Genomic DNA, 19,459 nt, shown 5'->3' on the forward strand with positions numbered 1-19,459 from the left:
GCCACTGCTGAGTTTTCCAAATTTGGTGGCATATTGAGTGTAGCACCTTAACAGCATCATCTTTTAAAATTTTAAATAGTTCAGCTGGAATACCATCACTTCCACTGGCCTTGTTATTTGCAGTGCTTTCTAAGGCCCATTTGACTTCACTCTCCAGGATGTAGACTGATCTTCTCCAGTCCTCTGGCCACTGCTGAGTTTTCCAAACTTGCTGGCGTATTGAGTGTAGCACCTTAACAGGGGAAATACATAATATACATAAGAAAGCGATGATTGTTGTTGATGATGATTTTAAATCTCTGCCGGGCTCAAACGCGGCATCCTCCTATCTTTACGCATTCCCGCGCGCACTTGGCACCACCGACGGGTCCCGGGACGCATTCTATGGCGCGCCGCGGAGAGGAGCGCCGCGCGCCTGCAGCCTGGCCGGTCAAATCCCCGTCGGGAGGACGGACCTTCCGGCCAGGGGGCAGCGCGGGAGACCCGCCCACCGACCCGTCCCTCCGCCCTCGCCGCCTCCCAGCCCGGCAAGAAGAAGGAGCAGCAGCGGTCGGAGCAGCCGCCGCGCCATGCGCCGGAAAGGGGGCGGCCGCTGGCAGGACGAGGCCGCCGACTCCGGAGCCGAGACGGCCGGGTGAGTGAGTCCCCTCTCTGGCACCGGGGGCTTCTCGTGCCCGGTCCCTTTCCCTCGACAAGGATGCCCATCCGCTTCAGACGGGGATAGGGGTCCCCCTGGACGGGCAGTTGAAGAAGCAACATCGAAACCAAAGCGCAACAAGCCCTTAAATATAGGGAAACCCCATAGGAAACGGTGATCAGCCCCACTCCGAATTCGCTCCTGGGGCGTTTTGGCGCCTCGTCTCGTCCCATCCCTCCCCAAACCTCAAATAATGGAGTGGGAAGGAACCCCCAGGGTCATGTAGCCCGAGCCTCTCCCAAACCCCAGATCATAGAATCATGTAATTGTAAAGTGACCATTGAGGGTCAGTCTAGTCCACCCCCCTTTGCCCAACTTGAGACTCGAACTCAGGACTCTGAGATGAAGAGGTTCAGGCTCTACCGACGGAGCCATCCGACTCGCACAAATCCTAAACTGCTGGTTTGATCCCAAAAGTAATGGGGCTTGTGAGCTGTGATGGAGGGATTTGTGCGTTCTTGTGTCTGGGCGGGGGGGGGGGTGGAGTGTAGGAAATCTTAGGAAAAGAAAGTAAATTAATTGAACGTCGAAAGGTTAATGTTGCCTGCCTTTCCAGCTAAGCGCTTCTTCAGGGAAACTTGGACAAATGTTTGATCCTAAAAAAAAAAAAGGGTGAACATGTTCAAACAGAGGTGAGGATTTTGCCTCAAACATGATGCCTCTCTGCATGCTTCGTTATAATTAGTGCACAACCATTTTCCTTGCAGAACAGTTTCAGTGATATTGAAAAAATAACCAAAAATTTGGGTAGATTTTATATGTGGGTATATATAATGTTCTAAAAGGGCTGAGGAAAGAAAGATCTTATATCATTACAAGTACCTTGTTGTTAATAAACTGCCCATATGGGGCATAAAAAAGCTTTGGTGAGTAGGAACTTGGGAGCAGGATCCAGGCAGCAGCAGAAATCGTACTCTGGCAATCAGAATGGGCATGTTTAAGGTACATGCACCCCGCAATCCAGAAATGCAATGGAATTCAAGTGTCTCCCAATTTTAGGGCTGTTTCATATTTTATCTTGGGTGCATTTGTGCATTACGACCACATTACAATGTGTTCAGTGATCATTGTGTATGTGCACACATCCCTGTCTACATACTCCCACCAGTGTGTGTGCTTGGGCACATATATAATTGTATGTAAGGGATGTGTCTGCATATGGTCTAGGGCATGCAGCACGTTGTAATGTTGTGTGTATGGACAAGCAGGGGAATATTTCTGTGCTACAGGTGAAACTCGGAAAATTAGAATATCATGGAAAAGTTCATTTGTTTCAGTAGTTCAACTTAAAAGGTGAAACTAGTATATGAGATAGACTCATGACATGCAAAGCGAGATATGTCAAGCCTTTGTTTGTTATAATTGTGTACAGCTGATGAAAACCCCAAATTAACAATCTCAGAAAATTAGAATATTAAATGAAATCAGCAAAACGAGGACTGCAAATAGAGCAATATTGGACCTTTGAGAGGTAGAAGCATGCATATGTACTCAGTACTTGGTTTGGGCCCCTTTTGCATCAATTACTGCCTCAATGCGGCGTGGCACGGATGCTATCAGCCTGTGGCACTGCTGAGGTGTTATGGAAGAGCAGGATGCTTCAGTAGCAGCCTTCAGCTCTTCTGCATTGCTCGGTCTCATGTCTCTCATCTTTCTCTTGGCAATGCCTCATAGATTCTCTATGGGGCCAGCGAGTTTGCTGGCCAATCAAGCACAGTAATCCCATGGGCATTGAACCACCATGATCATTACAATTATAACAAATAAAGGCTTGACATATCTCGCTTTGCATGTCATGAGTCTATCTCATAGATTAGTTTCACCTTTTAAGTTGAATTACTGAAATAAATGAACTTTCCCACGATATTCTAATTTTCCAAGTTTCACCTGTACGTGTAACCTGCCCCACAATTTTCATTTTCAACCAAGATGGTTCATAATCATCTTATGAACCAAAGAAGCAGACTGTTCATGCAGCATGTAATAGTCAAAACATATTTTTGCAGCTAGAGGTATCTTTCGGGGGGGGCAGGAGGGGGGAGCTGTAAGGCTTCATCCATGAAAAAATTGTGATTTACACCATTAGAGTAGGAGCTTGTAATTGGAAATCCACTCATACATGCAGTCCAAAATAGTGCCCCCAACCAACTTATTTCAAGGAAGTTAAAGACCTTGCTTCCGCATGGACCATACTGTACTATCTGCTGTTTTCTGCTATTTTAAAACTGCATTTATAACCTGCCTTTCTCCAAGGAACTCGTGGCATCATACGTGGTTCTCTCCCTAACCTCCTGAGGACTGTGAGATTCAGCAGGCTGAGAGATGGTGACTGGTCCAAAGACACCTTCATAGCTGAGTGGGGATTTGAACCCGGGTCTCCCAGGGGCTAGCTTGACACTCTAACCATAATGACATAACCTAAGTCCCCATTGTTCAACAGCCCTACTGAACTTAACATTATTATTTTTTTACTGCAGGTCAGAATACAGCTGTGTGTCATCTTCCAGCAGTGAGTATAATTTTGTTCTTCTGTTGTTGTTGTTTAGTCGTTTATTTGTGTCCGACTCTTCGTGACCCCCTGGACCAGAGCACACCAGGCACTTCTGTCTTCCACTGTCTCCCGCAGTTTGGTCAGACTCATGTTTGTAGCTTCGAGAACACTGTCCAACCATCTTGTCCTCTGTCGTCCCCTTCTCCTTGTGCCCTCCATCTTTCCCAACATCAGGGTCTTTTCCAGGGAGTCTTCTCTTCTCATGAGGTGGCCAAAGTATTGGAGCCTCAGCTTCAGGATCTGTCCTTCCAGTGAGCACTCAGGGCTGATTTCCTTCAGAATGAAGAGGTTTGCTCTTCTTGCAAGGGTAGGTAGCAAAGGGGAAAAAATCCAAACAAATGCTCGATTAAAATTTGGGGAATGAGAAAAATTAAAACCTGCACATCTTGTGTAACTTAAACACCAAGCCAAACAGGAAACAATTTTTATATTCATATATGTATTCAAATGAAATCAAGGTGTAGTGTTCCATGAGCCAGAAGCTCTGCATTACTTAATCCAGCTGTTAAAGGTGTCATGGGCTTTGAAGACACTCGAACTTGAACCGGCCCTTTGAGGGTGACCAAACTGCTGATGCGGCCCCCGATGAATTTGAATTTGACACCCCTGCCGTAGACTGTCCCTGGGACAGGTGAGGCTGCTGATCCCTTATTTTCAAATCTGAAAGTTGACAGCTATGTTCAGGTTACAGTCTCCACTAACCCAGAAATAGTACCTCAGGTTAAGAACTTTGCTTCAGGATGAGAACAGAAGTCGTGCGGCACAGTGGCAGCGGGAGGCCCCATTAGCTAAAGAGGTGCTTCATGTTAAGAACAGTTTCAGGTTAAGAACAGGCCTCCAGAACGAATTAAGTTCTTAACCCGAGGTACCACTGTATGTGGGTGGGGAGCCTCTACTGAACTAGTATGGAGGAAGAAAGATTGTCTGAAAAGGGAGGAACATTCGCTAATAGGAAGGGGCTTTAGGCTGCAATCTTTACCTGGGAGTATTGAAGTAACAGGGGCTCACTTCATGTACTTACTTCAAGTAAACATGTATAGGCTAGTAAGTGCGTGCCTCTGCATAGTCAAGAATTTCAGGCCAGTTTGGGCAAGCCAGGACTTTCGTTTCTGGTGGACCTTTCACTGAGATGTGTGTGGCACTTAATGACGACAGTCAAACACAGACTGGGAAGGGACCCAAACGGTGTGGTACATGTGTTGCAGCCATGGTGGCACAGAGTCATGTATGACTCTTCTTCTCCATGCCAGCTCAATCTCAGAAGCTATTCAGTAGGTGGGTATTGTGCTTTGGAAAGAAAATTCCAGTGCCTAACTTGGGGGTAGCCAAAAGGGTGCTCCCCAAATGTCATTGGACCACAGCTCCCATCATCCTGAAGATTGGCCATGCTGGCTGTGACTGATGGGAGTTAGAGTACAACAATATCTGGCTGCCCCCTGGTAACCTATCCAGTGTGGAGTGTGTGTTGGAGACTCTGTTGCGGCTGGTGAAAAGGCCACCCATTATGGAGGGGACTTTCTAGTGGGAAATCAATGGCACTCCAGCCCCCATCAGTCCTAGCCAGCATGGCCAATGGTCAGGGATGATGGGAAGTGTAGTCCAACACTCTTTCAGCCGACAGCAGAATGAATTGGGTGATTTCATCCAAGGCTGAACCCGAGGTTCCATCAGGAAGGCTCTGGAATGGTGAAAAGTGATTAGTCTGACACAACCGACAGAGCAAACTTTGTTTCCTGTCTTTTGACTGTCCTAGAAATGCATATTTTCAGGGCTAGGATGTTGAGAAGACTCCATTGTCCTGTCAGATAATTGCTGCTTGAGATTACAGGTCCGTATTGCATAAGCTCTCTTTGTGCGATAGAGCAGTTAAATTGCCCTGCTTTGATTTTGCCCACTGACCTTGAGGGATGCTGCGGCTCAGTTATTAGGGATTGTGTTATTTCTGCACTTGAGGCTGCTGAGAATAGTTTGACCATTACTGCCTACACGGTAGTGTCTTCTCCTGCGTCTTAATCATTGGGCGTCACCCTAGTTTTTAGAGGAGCTGACACACACACACAGCAGCGAGACAGAAGACTAGCTCACCCGCTAGTACGCATTATGGGGAAGTTTTGGTTCCTTTCCATACCAGAGCCCATTAGCACAGTGGAGGCTCTGCTCTTCTGCAGTCAACTGGAAGCAAAATTAAAATTGTGTTGCTGGAAAGGTTGCCCCAAAGGGAATGGTGCCAAGGCTTCCCACCCTGTTATGTAATAATGAAGTGAAATATTTATCTCAATTCCAAAGAAAACAACTAGTGTGGAAATGACACAGCAGCAAATAAATCAACACACCTACTTGTCATTGTTGATGTAAAGTACTTTATAACCTTCCCAGATAATGAGAGAGTGGACTGGCGAACTCAGGCTGTGCCTGAGGCTTTTTGCGATGACAGAAACCAGTTTGCACATTCTTTTGTTTCAGCTGTACTTGGGTGCTGCTACTGTGACCATGGTTTCAGGATTTGTGTTATTAGAGGTTCTGAAATGTTCTTTTTCCTGATACTAATTTCAGTTGATAGTGCCAATACAGTGGTACCTCAGGTTACATACGCTTCAGGTTACAGACGCTTCAGATTACAGACTCCGCTAACCCAGAAATAGTGCTTCAGGTTAAGAACTTTGCTTCAGAATGAGAACAGAAATCATGCTCCGGCAGCGCAGCGGGAGGCCCCATTAGCTAAAGTGGTGCTTCAGGTTAAGAACAGTTTCAGGTTAAGAACGGACCTCCGGAACGAATTAAGTACTTAACCCGAGGTGCCACTGTAAAGGCAGAAGGTTGCTTGGAGGCATCTGCTCTGCTCTGCCTCCACAGTTGCTGGAAACTGCAGGAAGAGAAAATATAATAATAATAATAATAATAATAATAATAATAATAATAATAATAATAATAATTTATTATTTATACCCCGCCCATCTGGCTGGGCCTCCCCAGCCACTCTGGGCGGCTTCCATAAAAACCAAAAATACAGTAAAATATCACACGTTAAAAACTTCCCTGAACAGGGCTGCCTTCAGATGTCTTCTGAATGTCAGGTAGTTGTTTATCTCTTTGACATCTGCTGGAAGGGCGTTCCACAGGGCGGGCGCCACTACCGAGAAGGCCCTCTGCCTGGTTCCCTGTAGCTTTGCTTCTCGCAATGAGGGAACCGCCAGAAGGCCCTCGGTGCTGGACCTCAGCGTCCGGGCAGAATGATGGGGGTGGAGACGCTCCTTCAGGTATACTGGACCGAGGCCGTTTAGATGCTGTTGTGCATCTTGTTGGGCACTTTGAAAACAAGATGCTCGACTACATTGCCATTCATTGGCTGGATCTAGTGGTGGAGGAACCCTCTCTGGCACCTGGAGTGGGACACCACGCAAGCAGCATCCCATATGGCGTGTGCATGTGCAGCATCCCATACAGATTGCGCACGCACAGCAGCCCGTACGGTCGCCGTGTGAGAGGCAGCCTGTACAGACACCCGTATGGACGGCACACGAGAGCAGCAGCCCTTATGGATGCCGCATGAGCGCGCCCTTGACTGCTCTACAGCTGGGGGGAGGCAGGGGCCATCTTGTCACACCCCCCCGAGTGCCACCCAGGGCGTCCCGCCCCCCACTTCATACGTCCTTGGCTGGATCCACAGGTTCTCCTTATGTTCATTTGGGTAAGCGCTTGTGAGCTGGAGCAATATTTATTGTAGCTAATGAAAACCAGGCAGAAGAAGCTGGATCGTCCATTGCCTATAAATTGTAAGAAGTGTAGCCAGCAATAATGCCTCAAGTGTGTGATTGTTTGGACCCACTGCTAGGAATTAGCCAGGCGTGTTTGGCGAGTGGTGTGGGTCCAATTGCGACCACATGGAGATCTCTGGATGCCACGCTGACGACTGGGGAAAGCAAAATGTCACTTAGAGAAGGGCTGGATCTAGACACACCAAAGAAGCGTCTCAGTTAAACGCGTCGTAAACTTTGTATGAGAAATCGAGTTGGCAAAAACAGAACTCCACAGCACCATCTGGTGTCACAGTGCTTTAATGCATATACAATGCGTATAAAGCGCTTTTTCTTTGCCAATGTAGGTGAGTCCAAGGATCTGAAATAATTTCCTTGAAGATTGAATTTGTTTTATTCTGGATTGCAATGTGTTGTAAACTGCTTTGAGTTTCCCCCCGTTTAAAATATAAAGTGGTATAGAAATGAAAATAATAACAATAACAATAATAATAATAATAATAATAATAAAAACCCATTGCAAAAAAATAACTAAAGCAGCACCTAGGCATACCATTATGGCGACCGCAACCTAGGTTTAAGGTGCCATTTGTCAATTAGATTCTATATCTGAGTTTCTAACACAGTTTGGATCTACTTACTGAATAGAGAGAGTGCTGTTGTGCTCAGATTCCTGCTTCTCCACTGCGAGAAGAAGACGTTGGACTAGGTGGGACTTTGGCTGGGAGTTGCAGCTCTGTACAGGCCTTACTTTCAGCACCCTTAACAAACTACAGTTCCCAGGATTCTTTGGGGGAAACCATGATGGGTAACTGTGGCACAAGAGTGCCTTAAGTGCATGGTGTAGAGGTGACCTTAGTCTTCATCTGAATTTATTTGCACATTTCTACTTTGAGGGATGCTTTCAGTGTCTAGTGCGTTTCTAAGCTTCTCATTCCCTGCCGCCACGTTGTAAATGGTTGTGACATCTGTCAAAGTGGTTACACCTCCAGGAGTGAAGCACAAAAGGATCATCTGACTCGCGGCTTCTCTACTGACCTACATGCAGTGAGTTGGGCTGCTAGATATACTGTAGTTTAAGTTGGTTTCCAGTTTAACTTCAAAGTCCATGCCAAATTTAGAGGTTTTGCTGTTGTCTTCTTCTTCATTCTGTTAGCTGGAGGGTTAAAAGTGTCGGTTCACATTGAAAGAGATTTGCAAAATCACTGCGAGCTATTTTAATTATACTGACTGAAGTGATACATTTGTGCTTCGCGTCAAAGGCAGAACCGCTGGTCATCTGTGTGTGGCAGGCAGATGAACGATCTGAAGTGACATTGCCCATGTTTGCGTGAAAGAGGACAACTTGTTGGCTATTCTTTCCCTGTCGGCATTCTGGCATCGTATCACCTTCTTGAGACTTTTGGCAAATGGTTCCTCCTCTGGAATGCCTAGATGGATGAACTAGCCTTCTTTCCTCCTTTCCCAACTTATTTCTTGCTCCATCTATCCAGCTGATGAAATTCTGTGCTCTACCTCTTCCTTAGTCTTCCTGAGCATTGAAGAGATGTTCACCTCAGATTCTGAAGCCTCCTGATGTAGGCTTCAGAATTAATGAGATGGAACTGAGCAGCAAGAACACACACCAGCTTAAAATGAAGAGAAGTTCTCCCCTTGCCTGCAGCCAGTCCTTTATTATGTTACTGAATTTGGGGTTTGAGTGTCTCACTGGGTGGCTGATGCTATTTCAGTTAGCGGCACAGGGAAATATGTCTGGGATGCTGTTTACTCCATCAGGAATATTGTTTACTTGGGCACCATTGGACCAGACACACTTCAACCCTGAGAGCCTAGTGGTCCAGATATGTCTTGGAACAGGATTGGCAGTTATGGGTTATCTGACGTATGCAGATTTATGATGGAGACGTGGACTGAATTCTCTGTTTGGGACCCAAACCTGTGGCAAGTATGACCCAATATAGATTCCAAGGGGTTGTATTCAGACTGGGAGCGGCTGCTGAGACCATACAACACTGGTCTTCAAAGACCTACACTGGCTCCCAGTACGTTTCCGAGCACAATTCAAAGTGTTGGTGCTGACCTTTAAAGCCCTAAACGGCCTCGGTCCAGTATACCTAAGGGAGCGTCTCCACCTCCATCGTTCTGCCCGGACGCTGAGGTCCAGTGCCGAGGGCCTTCTGGCGGTTCCCTCGCTGCGATAAGCCAAGTTACAGGGAACCAGGCAGAGGGCCTTCTCAGTGGTGGCACCCACCCTGTGGAACGCCCTCCCACCAGATGTCAAAGAGAAAAATAACTACCAAACTTTTAGAAGACATCTGAAGGCAGCCCTGTTTAGGGAAGCTTTTAATGTTTAATAGGTTATTGTATTTTAGTGTTTTGTTGGAAGCCACCCAGAGTGGCTGGGGAAACCCAGCCAGATGGGCGGGGGTATAAATAATAAATTATTATTATTATTAATGCTATGCAGGAGTGAAATGACTTCTTGCACAATGGGATTTCCCCTCCACGCACCCTAACTCTGTTATGGGGGTCCCCCAACCCTTTGGAGCAGATTTGGGGACAGTGTGGGGCGTGTGCAGGGGGAAGAAATTGTGGGGGGAGTCCTATTGCATGAGTGGAAGTTCTTCCATTTGCTCATTTAGTTACTTGAAAACCACACCTTTATAGAAAACTGAATGTAAACCGTTGCAAACCAAACCAGAATGACTGGGATTTCCCCCTCCTCCATTCAGGTGAACTTTCTGTGGAAGATGTACAGGATCCTTTCCTTCTTAGCATGCACCTAATTGCAGACCCAGGAGACTCTGGTGTCCTCCAGCAAGCCATCGATAGCCTACTGGCATGGATCCACCCTGATCTCCAACTCTTCCGCGTTTCGGAAAGGAGGAAGCCAAGGAAGCCCGACAAGGCCATCGTCTCCCAGCCAGCCCTTGCAGTAATCCTCTTTCTGAAGGAAGAATATGATGAGGTGCCGATCCTGCAACTTCACGAGTCCTTTCAAAGGCCACCCTGGCATTACCACCACACGGAACAGGTGCATGGCAACTTCCTCCCTTACATGCCAGGCAGCCAGGACTTTTTCACCTTGGCACCAGGCACTCCTCTGTGGGCCATACGACCAGTGCATTACGGGAAGGAAATAATACGCTTCACCATCTACTGCAGGAATGAAAAATTTGCCAGCGTTATGAAGCTCTACGAACTCATTCTGAGAAGACGGGTTTGTCAGAAAAAGGCAGGCTTTTGTGTGATCCCTGTCTATTCCAATGTGGATATTGATATTCAGTTGTCTTTAAAGAGGCTCCCCAAAGGCCATGTGCCAAGTCCCACAGACTCAGCGCTGCTGGAATTCCGAGTCAAAGATATTGAGCAGCTGATGTCTCTCCTGCCGAATCCTTGCAGCCGGATCAGCGAAGGCAGGTGGCAAACTGAAGATCCTGATGGGAACAAGATCCTCCTGCAGGTATTTCTTAGCACCCCTAAATCTCCATGTGGCATTTTGGAATGCAGATTTTAAGCTGCCATGCATGGGGTGGCGGGTGGGAATCAGAATGTCTCTGAAGGATACGCAGCATAATTGTGTGTAAAGTTTCCTTGGAAATAAGTACTATTAAGTTCCATCAGAAAAGTCCCTACTTTTGTTTCCAGACTGAAATGAGCTGCCCACATATTGTCCATGTAATAAATAATTATTATGGTCTAGTGAGCTCCCTGTAACACCAGTATGAATTGTTTCATACTAATCACCATCCATTGCCAAAGACCTCTGGTCTTTGGGTGTGGACTGGGGTGATGGTGTTAACACACCAGAGGGTGAATAACGTTTATTGTCCCTTAGCACAATTCACATATATTTCTCTAGTTTGAAAGATCCATCGCTTCCAATTCTAAACTTTCACTTTGAACCTTATGGACCCCAGAAAGTAGAAGCCTTGTATAAACAGAAAGAACCTTGTCAACTCTTTTCCATGTTAGTTTGTTCCTGGGCTGACTCTGTATAATTTTCCACAATCTGTCAGATTTTTTTACTGTGCATGATGGAGGAATTCAAAAACAGCAAGAAGCCAAAGGCCTAGTTCACATGTAAACCATGGCTAAGTGTGAATGTGGGTACTGAGTTAAAAAATCACAGCCACTTTGCTCATCCCCTGGTCCTGGTACTGCTGGCTTACTCCCCGAAGCTAAGTCATGGTGTGGCTTAGAGTTACGTGTGAACCTTGACAAACCACGAACCCAAGTTCAGATGTAGCCAAACCAAACCATGGCTCATCTTTGTGTCATGGAACATCAGCAGCAGGACTGAGGAAGGAGGGAAATGGCTGCAATTTTTGCCATGAATACACACATGCTCATATGTCCATGCTTAGCCATGGTTTCCTTAAGATTAGAGGTAAAGGGGGCTAAAGGTTGTTTTATACAAAGATCTTTCAGCTGTGTTACAGGAACAATAACATTGTGACTACATTTGATTTGATTAGTCAACAGGCAACACTCTTAGGATGATATTGGCAAAGTACTTTCAAAGGACAAAGAATATAGAATAGGTGTGTTCTTGGCTGCAGGTTGTGGTTAGTCAGGAGATTGTGTAGTCATGAATCCAAGTTTAGTTAACACGCTAAGCCAAACCGTGGTTTAGCTCAGCATGGGAGCAAAAGCAAAGTGCTGCAAGCTGTGCTTGAGAGAGCGCAGTTGGTAAAGCATGGAACTCTGAATTTCTGGGTTGTGGGTTCAAGCCCAATGTTGGGCAAAAGATTCCTGCATTGCTGAACTATTACTATCAGTTTCTCAGGCACTCTTTACATACAAGTTGTAATAAGGTGCTTAACTTTGGAAACAATTAGTTCAGCAGCAGATTCTTTTTCTACCGTTTAATCAGGCAACCTGTGGAACTTTATGGAAGTAGCTAAGTCTGGTATAAAATGTAGCAGGATAGCATCATTTTATTCTAGGACTTCTGTGCATTTAGTGGGAAACTTTGGGAAATCGGTGCAAGATTTTTGAAGGATGTGGATATGTTTACTTTTAGAGAATGGTATAGTTGCTAGGCTTTGCATCATCTAGACAACAGTGCAATCAGAATAAACTGGTGCGACGTCTGGCAACTGTGCAGCTCTGTTTAAGACAGAAACAGTTCTTTATTGCCTTGCTGATATAAGTGTATCAGTTTGTACATAGAGCTTTTGTTACTTAGAACTGCAGACTCCAGTTGAGTCCATGTTCCTTGTGCTCTGACTCATTCTGCAGAAAACAAGCAGTTCTCTGTCAGCACTAATGGCCCTGCAGAAACCAAAAATATAAAGGAGAAAGAAAAGGCAACAATGCAGTAGTGGTTCTTTTCCTTAAACCAGCTGGAGGATTTTATCCCTGGAGAGGGTAGTTCTCCAAAGCGGGAAATAAGATTTCTCCACAATGCTTGCTAGTTTATAAGCTTTTTATTTCCATGCCACCTTTTAAGAAAGAAGAAAAGGCTTAGGGCTTTGTATATTAGTAGTGCTAATCTGTTGTAGGGTACAAGTTCTGATTCTGCAGTGCGATCCAATGCATGCCTACTCAGAAGCAATTAACATTTAATTCAACAAGACTTACTCCAAGGTAAACAGTAGCCTTCATCAACTTGGTACATTTCTGATGTTTTCCACTACATTTCCCCTAAGCTCCAGGCACCCCAGCCAATTACTGTTGCTGATTAATGCAACCAGTGGCCATTTAACATGTAGTAGATAATTCAGCTATGGAAATAAAGGTTTGTTGTTAATGTGACCTCCTCCCTTTTCATCCCTTCTTCTTCACAGCAGGCCCGGTATAGGAAGTGTGGTAAGCTGAACAAGTTTTCCTCGCCATCTCCTGCAAGGCACCTTCCTGTTACACCGCTTCTAAGTTTTCTTCCCCAAAGCAGCAGATGGACTCCCAACAAAGCCAGTGATCCTTCAAAACCAGTTTATTCCATTGCGTTTCACCATGCCAGTCTGTGCCTTGGCGTTTCCCAGCAGGACTTGAGAAATCACAACCAAGCACTTTCCGCCGGAAGACCTGGTGGAGCCTCTGCCGACTCATTTCAGCGAAGCAAGTCTCTTGCTTGCTTGCCCACAATGCGCTCTTCGCTGGTCCCCAAATCTTTTCATTTTAGCGAGCCAAATTCATTAAGCACTTTCTCTTCTGGACACAGGACAAGAAGCAGAGTTAACATTGATGACTTGGAAGGAGTTCAGGAGACTGATGTGGACACAGGGATGAAACTTGCCTTCGCTGATCTATCTGTGGTCTCGGCTTACTCAGTTTCAGATGGGTTCAGTAGTGACGTGGAAGCAAAGACTAAGCATCCTGTACAAGGGCAAAGTGTCAAGAGATTTAAGGAGCCCGGCTCACGAGGAAGATCCCCATCAACCAAGTGTAACATCTTTGAATTATCTTCCGGCTCGCTTCCTTTTCCTTTTGATTGGTTTTCCAGCTCTTCAGAGTCACATTCAGGTTCCCCATCAGCTGGTTCCTTTGAGATAAAATGTTTGCCAAGAGGAACCGTTTTCCCTTTTGCTGACAGCAGAACAACTGGTGGTGGGAAAAGCAATGAAGAAGAATTCTACATCTGAACCTGTGTGTGTGTGTGTGTGTGTGTGTGTGTGTGTGTGTGTGAGAGAGAGAGAGAGAGAGAGAGAGAGAGATATAAAGAGAAAGCTATTTTCTTTAAGTGCTTGGTTATTGAGCCAGTTTCCACCCTGCGCCCAAGACCTGTTTGCTGCCCTGGGGTCTTGTGGTAAGTGTGTATGTTTAATTTCATTTCACTTTTAATTGGTACACCGCCTTTCTATATTACTATACACAAGGTGGTTTGCAAGCTGAAGAAACAACAAAATAGGCAGCAAAGATCATGCACCTAATAACAATCTGATCCAATAATAAAAATATAACTTTAAAATAAGCAGCTTACATCAAATAAAGCAATATCCAATAATCCATTAGAATATAATAGTAAACAGTAAAATTAAATGTCAGCAAATAATAATTAAACAGTTTACACTTAGCAATCACAATAAAGAATGACTAAACTATAATACGCAGGTGGCACATTGGGACGCAGGTGGCGCTGTGGGTTAAACCACAGAGCCTAGGACTTGCCAATCAGAAGGTCAGCGGTTCGAATCCCCACAACGGGGTGAGCTCCCATTGTTCGGTCCCTGCTCCTGTCAACCTAGCAGTTCGAAAGCATGCCAAAAGTGCAAGTAGATAAATAGGTACCGCTCTGGCGGGAAGGTAAACAGCGTTTCCGTGCGCTGCTCTGGTTCGCCAGAAGCGGCTTAGTCATGCTGGCCACATGACCCGGAAGCTGTATGCCGGCTCCCTCGGCCAGTAAAGCGAGATGAGCACCGCAACCCCAGAGTCGTCCATGACTGGACCTAACGGTCAGGGGTCTCTTTACCTTTACCTTTACCTTTAAACTATAATTAGTAAAAATAACGGCAAGTCACAATGCACAAAATACCACAAAACATACAAAAAAAAGTAAAAGGATCAAATTGAGAAACAGGGACACACAACTCATGCAATTTAAAAATATATATATCTATCCCTGAAGTCCTCTCTTTCCAGCTGCTTCTGCTGTTCTTGGGGAGTGAGTGCAGTGTGCTATGTTTTTGTTCCCTCGTGTACTGTTGGAAGTTTTGTAAATTTCTCCCATCCCCATGCACCCATGCGCTCCCTCCCATTTAGTTGCAGCGCCTGTCAGCCAGTTAGAACCCAGTTTAGATTTTCCAGCTGGAGTGAAAAATATTAGCTATGCTATCTGATAGAGAAACTTGACATTGTAGGGACTAGGTGCCTTAAATGAGACAGTATTCTGGATACCTTAGGTAACTGCTTATAACTATGTGACACTCTTTTGAGCCCTGAGATTCCGTCTCTCAGTATCTTAGCTGATAATCTTACAGCATCTCTGGCAGTTCCAACTAAATCCCATAGCAGGACAGCACTAACGGTGAAGCTTGGTGTGATCAGGAGTGCTGTGAAGCTAAGAAAAGCACAGCTAAACAGATTAAAGTAGATAACTCTGAACTGTCAGTTAAAGATCTTACTGGATTGAATAGGGAATGCAAAAGCTTACAGAGTTATAAAAAGTCCTATCAGGAAAGGCATTTATGGTTATTCCTGTTGAGGAACGTCATTTGGGAATAAAATTCTTCAGTAACGATTGTCACTGTATGAGCAGTCGCTTTACTGGCAAATATCTCAAATGAGACTTGGAAACACTTCCTTGCTATTTTAATAAATTAAATGCTGGTTTTAGTCTTGAATCCAACCTTTGACACTGTTATTTCTTATCTTGATCCCTTGGCCCAAGATCACATTTTGAGAAGGTAGAAAGGGATCATTACACAGTTTGCTAACCATAACAGTCTGGAGGACGGGGATGTCGCTAGCAAGAAGTTACAAAGCAATTTAGATTGGTAGGTGTGTGCCGTTGCCAAATCATAATTTTCATAATTCATTCCTTAGGGTGGAAATTGAGTGGGACCTGTTTATAAGACAGGTGATAACCTAACAGAGCCTTCTCCCCATGTGGTGCACCCAGCAGTGGATGGGGCTGAGGGTAGTTGCAGTCCCAAACATCTGGAGGGCACTAGTTTGAAGAAGACTGATCTGACTAGGGAGGAATTAGCCTGAATCTTTGCAAAATGATATGCCAAATACCTATATTAAAATTATTTTTCTGCATTCAGCTTCCAACTATGGAAAATAGTTTTGTATATGTACACTTACATACAAATGCAGTATGGTTAGTAGTTTGCATACTGTCTTTGTGGCTTTAAAATTTTTGATGCGTGTGACGAGTGAATACTATGGGAGAAGTTCTCTAGAACCTGCCTGTGGAAAAGCAAAAAAAAAAAAAGTTTGTGCACCTTTAGAAAAGTTCTTGTTCACTCTTTTAAGAAAGAGAGAAATTTGATCTGTGGGCTGCTGGTTCCATCTTCTGGTGTGGTCTAATGTGTAGCTTTAGATTAGGCTAAAAGCACCCGCTGTTTACATACGCACACACCTCAAATAGATGCTGAGTTGTTGTTGTTGTTTTTAAAAAAACTAGGTTCAATCAATCTATTAATATTTTTTATGACTGCCTATTTCTGTGTTGAAGGTTGGTAGTTCAGAAATCTGCATTGCCTCAATTGCACCACTTCTTGCAAAGTTAAAATGTTCTCCACTCATGGGTTTTGAGTGTTAATCTATGCCTATTTAGTTTGCATTGGTGGTCAGCTGCCTCTGGCATGCGTGAAATGGAATTTCAGAAGAAAAGTGCATCTTTATTGCACAGCTAGCATAAATATTTCTGTCACTACATATTGTATCCTAGGAACTGGGCATAGCAGTCCTAACCCCTGATCTGCAGTGCTGGTGCAGGTTGACGTGTGGCAGAGCTCTTCCTCTACCTGGTTTTAGGGTTGGGAGACATCACCACAGATGCTATTATTGGTGCAGCAAAAGCAGAGCCCAAGCACTCAGCCCACTTCTACACTGGCTCACATGATGCAGCAGTGACTCTGCTAACCCCAGCCCATGTTTGGATTGCTCTGCTAAACATGTTGTTGTTTAGTCGCTTAGTCGTGTCCGACTCTTCGTGACCCCCTGGACCAGAGCACGCCAGGCACTCCTGTCTTCCCCTGCCTCCCGCAGTTTAGTCAAACTCATGTTGGTAGCTTCAAGAACACTGTCCAACCATCTCGTCCTCTGTCGTCCCCTTCTCCCTGTGCCCTCCATCTTTCCCAACATCAGGATCTTTTCCAGGGAGTCTTCTCATGAGGTGGCCAAAGTATTGGAGCCTCAGCTTCAGGATCTGTCCTTCCAGTGAGCGCTCAGGGCTGATTTCCTTCAGAATGGAGAGGTTTGATCTTCTTGCAGTCCATGGGACTCTCCAGAGTCTCCTCCAGCACCATAATGCAAAAGCATCAATTCTTCGGCGATCAGCCTTCTTTATGGTCCAGCTCTCACTTCCATACATCACTACACTATAGCTAACTATGCAGACCTTTGTCAGCAAGGTGATGTCTCTGCTTTTTAAGATGCTGTCTAGGTTTGTCATCACTTTTCTCCCAGGAAGCAGGCGTGGAGCAGGAACCAGCAAGCCACTCCAGTATCCCTGCCAAGAAAACTCCATGGACAAAAAAAACAGGCTAAACGTATAAAAAAATTCAAATCTTCCAGGGAACTGATTTCAAAGCATCCTAGGATCTGATGATACCAGCTTTATGAAATATGAGTTTTAAGTGCAGGAGGGGGAGAACATTTCATGTTTTGGTTTTCTGTGGAAATTGTTTTAGTGAAACTGCCAACTGAAGAAGCAGAAATATTCTTTGTAAAAAAGCAATGCAATGCAAATTCATCCTATAGTTATTGGTTACTTTAAGGAATGCTTTCAGAAGGAGTGATATAGTGGCACAAGTACCACATCATTTGTTATCAGAACATAATAACTCATACCTGAAGGAGCGTCTCCACCCCCATCGTTCAGCCCAGACAATGAGGTCCAGCGCTGAGGGCCTTCTGGCGGTTCCCTCATTGCAAGAAGTGAAGCTACAGGGAACCAGGCAGAGGGCCTTCTCAGTAGTGGCGCCTGCCCTGTGGAACGCCCTCCCGTCAGATGTCAAAGAGATAAACAACTACCTGATGTTTAGAAGACATCTGAAACCAGCCCTGTTTAGGGAAGTTTTTAATGTTTGATGTTTTATCGTGTTTTTAATACTCTGTTAGAGCAGCTGGGGAAACCCAGCCAGATGGGTGGGGTATAAATTATTATTATTATTATTATTATTATTATTATTATTGATGCACACACACACCCAAGTCCTCATCTTGTAAGCCAAAGAAGATCTCTCTGTATCTATTCTGTTTAGGTTTGGCTCTAACTTTTAACTTGTTCATGGTTGGAGCACTGCACTTAAAGTGGGGCTGGTTTTATTTATTTTTGTCTGATTGGCTAGGATGCTGCCTTTGAGATAGTGAACATCTTGTGTGCTGGACCAACTCCCAAAAGAGAAAGGCAGAGAAAGGTTGACTCTCCCTAGGTGAGCGGTAGAGAGAGGATGTCCTCAGGTGAGATATGGAAAGGAAATCAATAATTCTTGTTTTTTTTCTGATGCCACTGAGTCATTTTTATTTAGTGGGTCTATTTTTATGAAAGCAACTATCGGCTACTGCTTTGTTATTTATTTGTTATTTAAACAACACTGGAGTGTTTTATTAAAGTGAAAATTAAGTGGATGGAGTGATGTAAGGAAATCATTGAGTAATTGTGCTTGTGAGGACTGTGTGTTTAGGTTAGTTTTGTGTAGTGTGGATGTGTAGGTTAATTATTTCACTTGTCATATTACCTGATTTTTAAAATGTTTATTTTAAAAAAATGATATATTGTTATTATGTTGCATTTTGAGATACTTTGATATATTTCAATGTTTTGTGTGGTATGGTTTGTTTTGTGGCTTCTGGTGTTTTATGTACATCGCCTAGAGATATTTATTTAATTATATTACTTAAACTGTGGAATTGTGATTATGATTATTCATAGTTTAATTTAATCATTGTTAGATTTTGAATCTGAAATTTGTATTTATTATATTAATTCCTTTTTGTTGAGATTTTGTAAGCCACTTAGCAATTTCTGCTGAAATCCTAAGCAGTATGTAAATTAACTAAATCAATAAAGCTCTTGAATATACTTTAGATATTAAACTTCTACCATCCAATTAAGACCTCAAGACAATTATTGTTCTTGCTAATTTTGTTTTCTAATACTTCTATATTGTCATATAACGACTCTACATTTTCCTGTTGAATGAAATCTTATTCCAGCATTTATATTTCCCTGATTTTTCCCAGATGCCTTTTTGTTTTTGTCACAATTCCTTCTATTTGCTTCTGATTTTTCTATATTTATTCTCATACACTATAGCCCTATTTCCCATTACTCAGTACTGTGAATGTATTACCGAAATGTGCACATGGAAATAGTAGCCTACTTATGTGTAAAACTCTCTAATGTGGACACAGCCCTAGACAGCTCATCTGTTGTCCCAAGGAGTTTAAACTTAGTTTATCAGGTGTTTCATAAGCCAGGCAAGTCCACCAAGTTAGCATATGTCTCAGTTAAGTGTAATTTATTGCAGTCAATTAAGTTTAGTTAGAATCAATTACTTCCTCAGTTATCTCAAAAGATTATTCATGAGGAATGTTGAGCATTTTTCTTCAACTTTCAAGGCATTAATAAAACATTTCAACTGGAGAAAAACTTTTGCAGTATTTATCGGTCCTTGTCAATATTCACCCAGAATAGTTTTCTTTTCTTCATCATTTTATCCAGCAATTTAGTGAAAGGAGCAATCTGTCAAGAGGAAAAGATAAAGAGATGGAGGTGAATTTCACTATTCAGTGTTTAGTAGTAGTTACCACATCAGCCAGCAGGTGGGACCACACGAA

At 44.1% G+C, this 19,459-nt stretch overlaps 1 protein-coding gene and 1 long non-coding RNA gene across 2 annotated transcripts; both read left to right on the plus strand.

The window, feature by feature from the left end:
* Positions 1-508: 508 nt before the first annotated feature.
* On the plus strand, positions 509-14,585 carry FAM124A (family with sequence similarity 124 member A). Its single transcript, XM_053380477.1, has 4 exons — positions 509-634; positions 3,175-3,206; positions 9,736-10,466; positions 12,796-14,585. The coding sequence occupies exons 1-4, from the start codon at positions 570-572 to the stop codon at positions 13,588-13,590; spliced, it is 1,623 nt and encodes a 540-aa protein (XP_053236452.1). The 5' UTR covers positions 509-569; the 3' UTR covers positions 13,591-14,585.
* Positions 14,586-17,831: 3,246 nt separating this feature from the next.
* LOC128409938 (uncharacterized) lies at positions 17,832-18,729 on the plus strand. The gene is made up of 2 exons (XR_008329347.1): positions 17,832-17,953; positions 17,987-18,729. It is a non-coding gene; the product is annotated as an uncharacterized LOC128409938 (long non-coding RNA).
* Positions 18,730-19,459: the final 730 nt, after the last annotated feature.

Source organism: Podarcis raffonei, chromosome 3 (genome assembly GCF_027172205.1).
Source record: "Podarcis raffonei isolate rPodRaf1 chromosome 3, rPodRaf1.pri, whole genome shotgun sequence".
NCBI lineage: Eukaryota > Metazoa > Chordata > Lepidosauria > Squamata > Lacertidae > Podarcis > Podarcis raffonei.

Excerpts from the sequence above, each read along its gene's own strand:
- FAM124A (XM_053380477.1), top strand. The coding sequence starts at position 570 with ATGCGCCGGAAAGGGGGCGGCCGCTGGCAGGACGAGGCCGCCGACTCC. Across the intron at positions 635-3,174 it reads TCCGGAGCCGAGACGGCCGG|GTCAGAATACAGCTGTGTGT; the intron begins GTGAGTGAGTCC and ends TTTTTACTGCAG. Across the intron at positions 3,207-9,735 it reads CTGTGTGTCATCTTCCAGCA|GTGAACTTTCTGTGGAAGAT; the intron begins GTGAGTATAATT and ends TCCTCCATTCAG.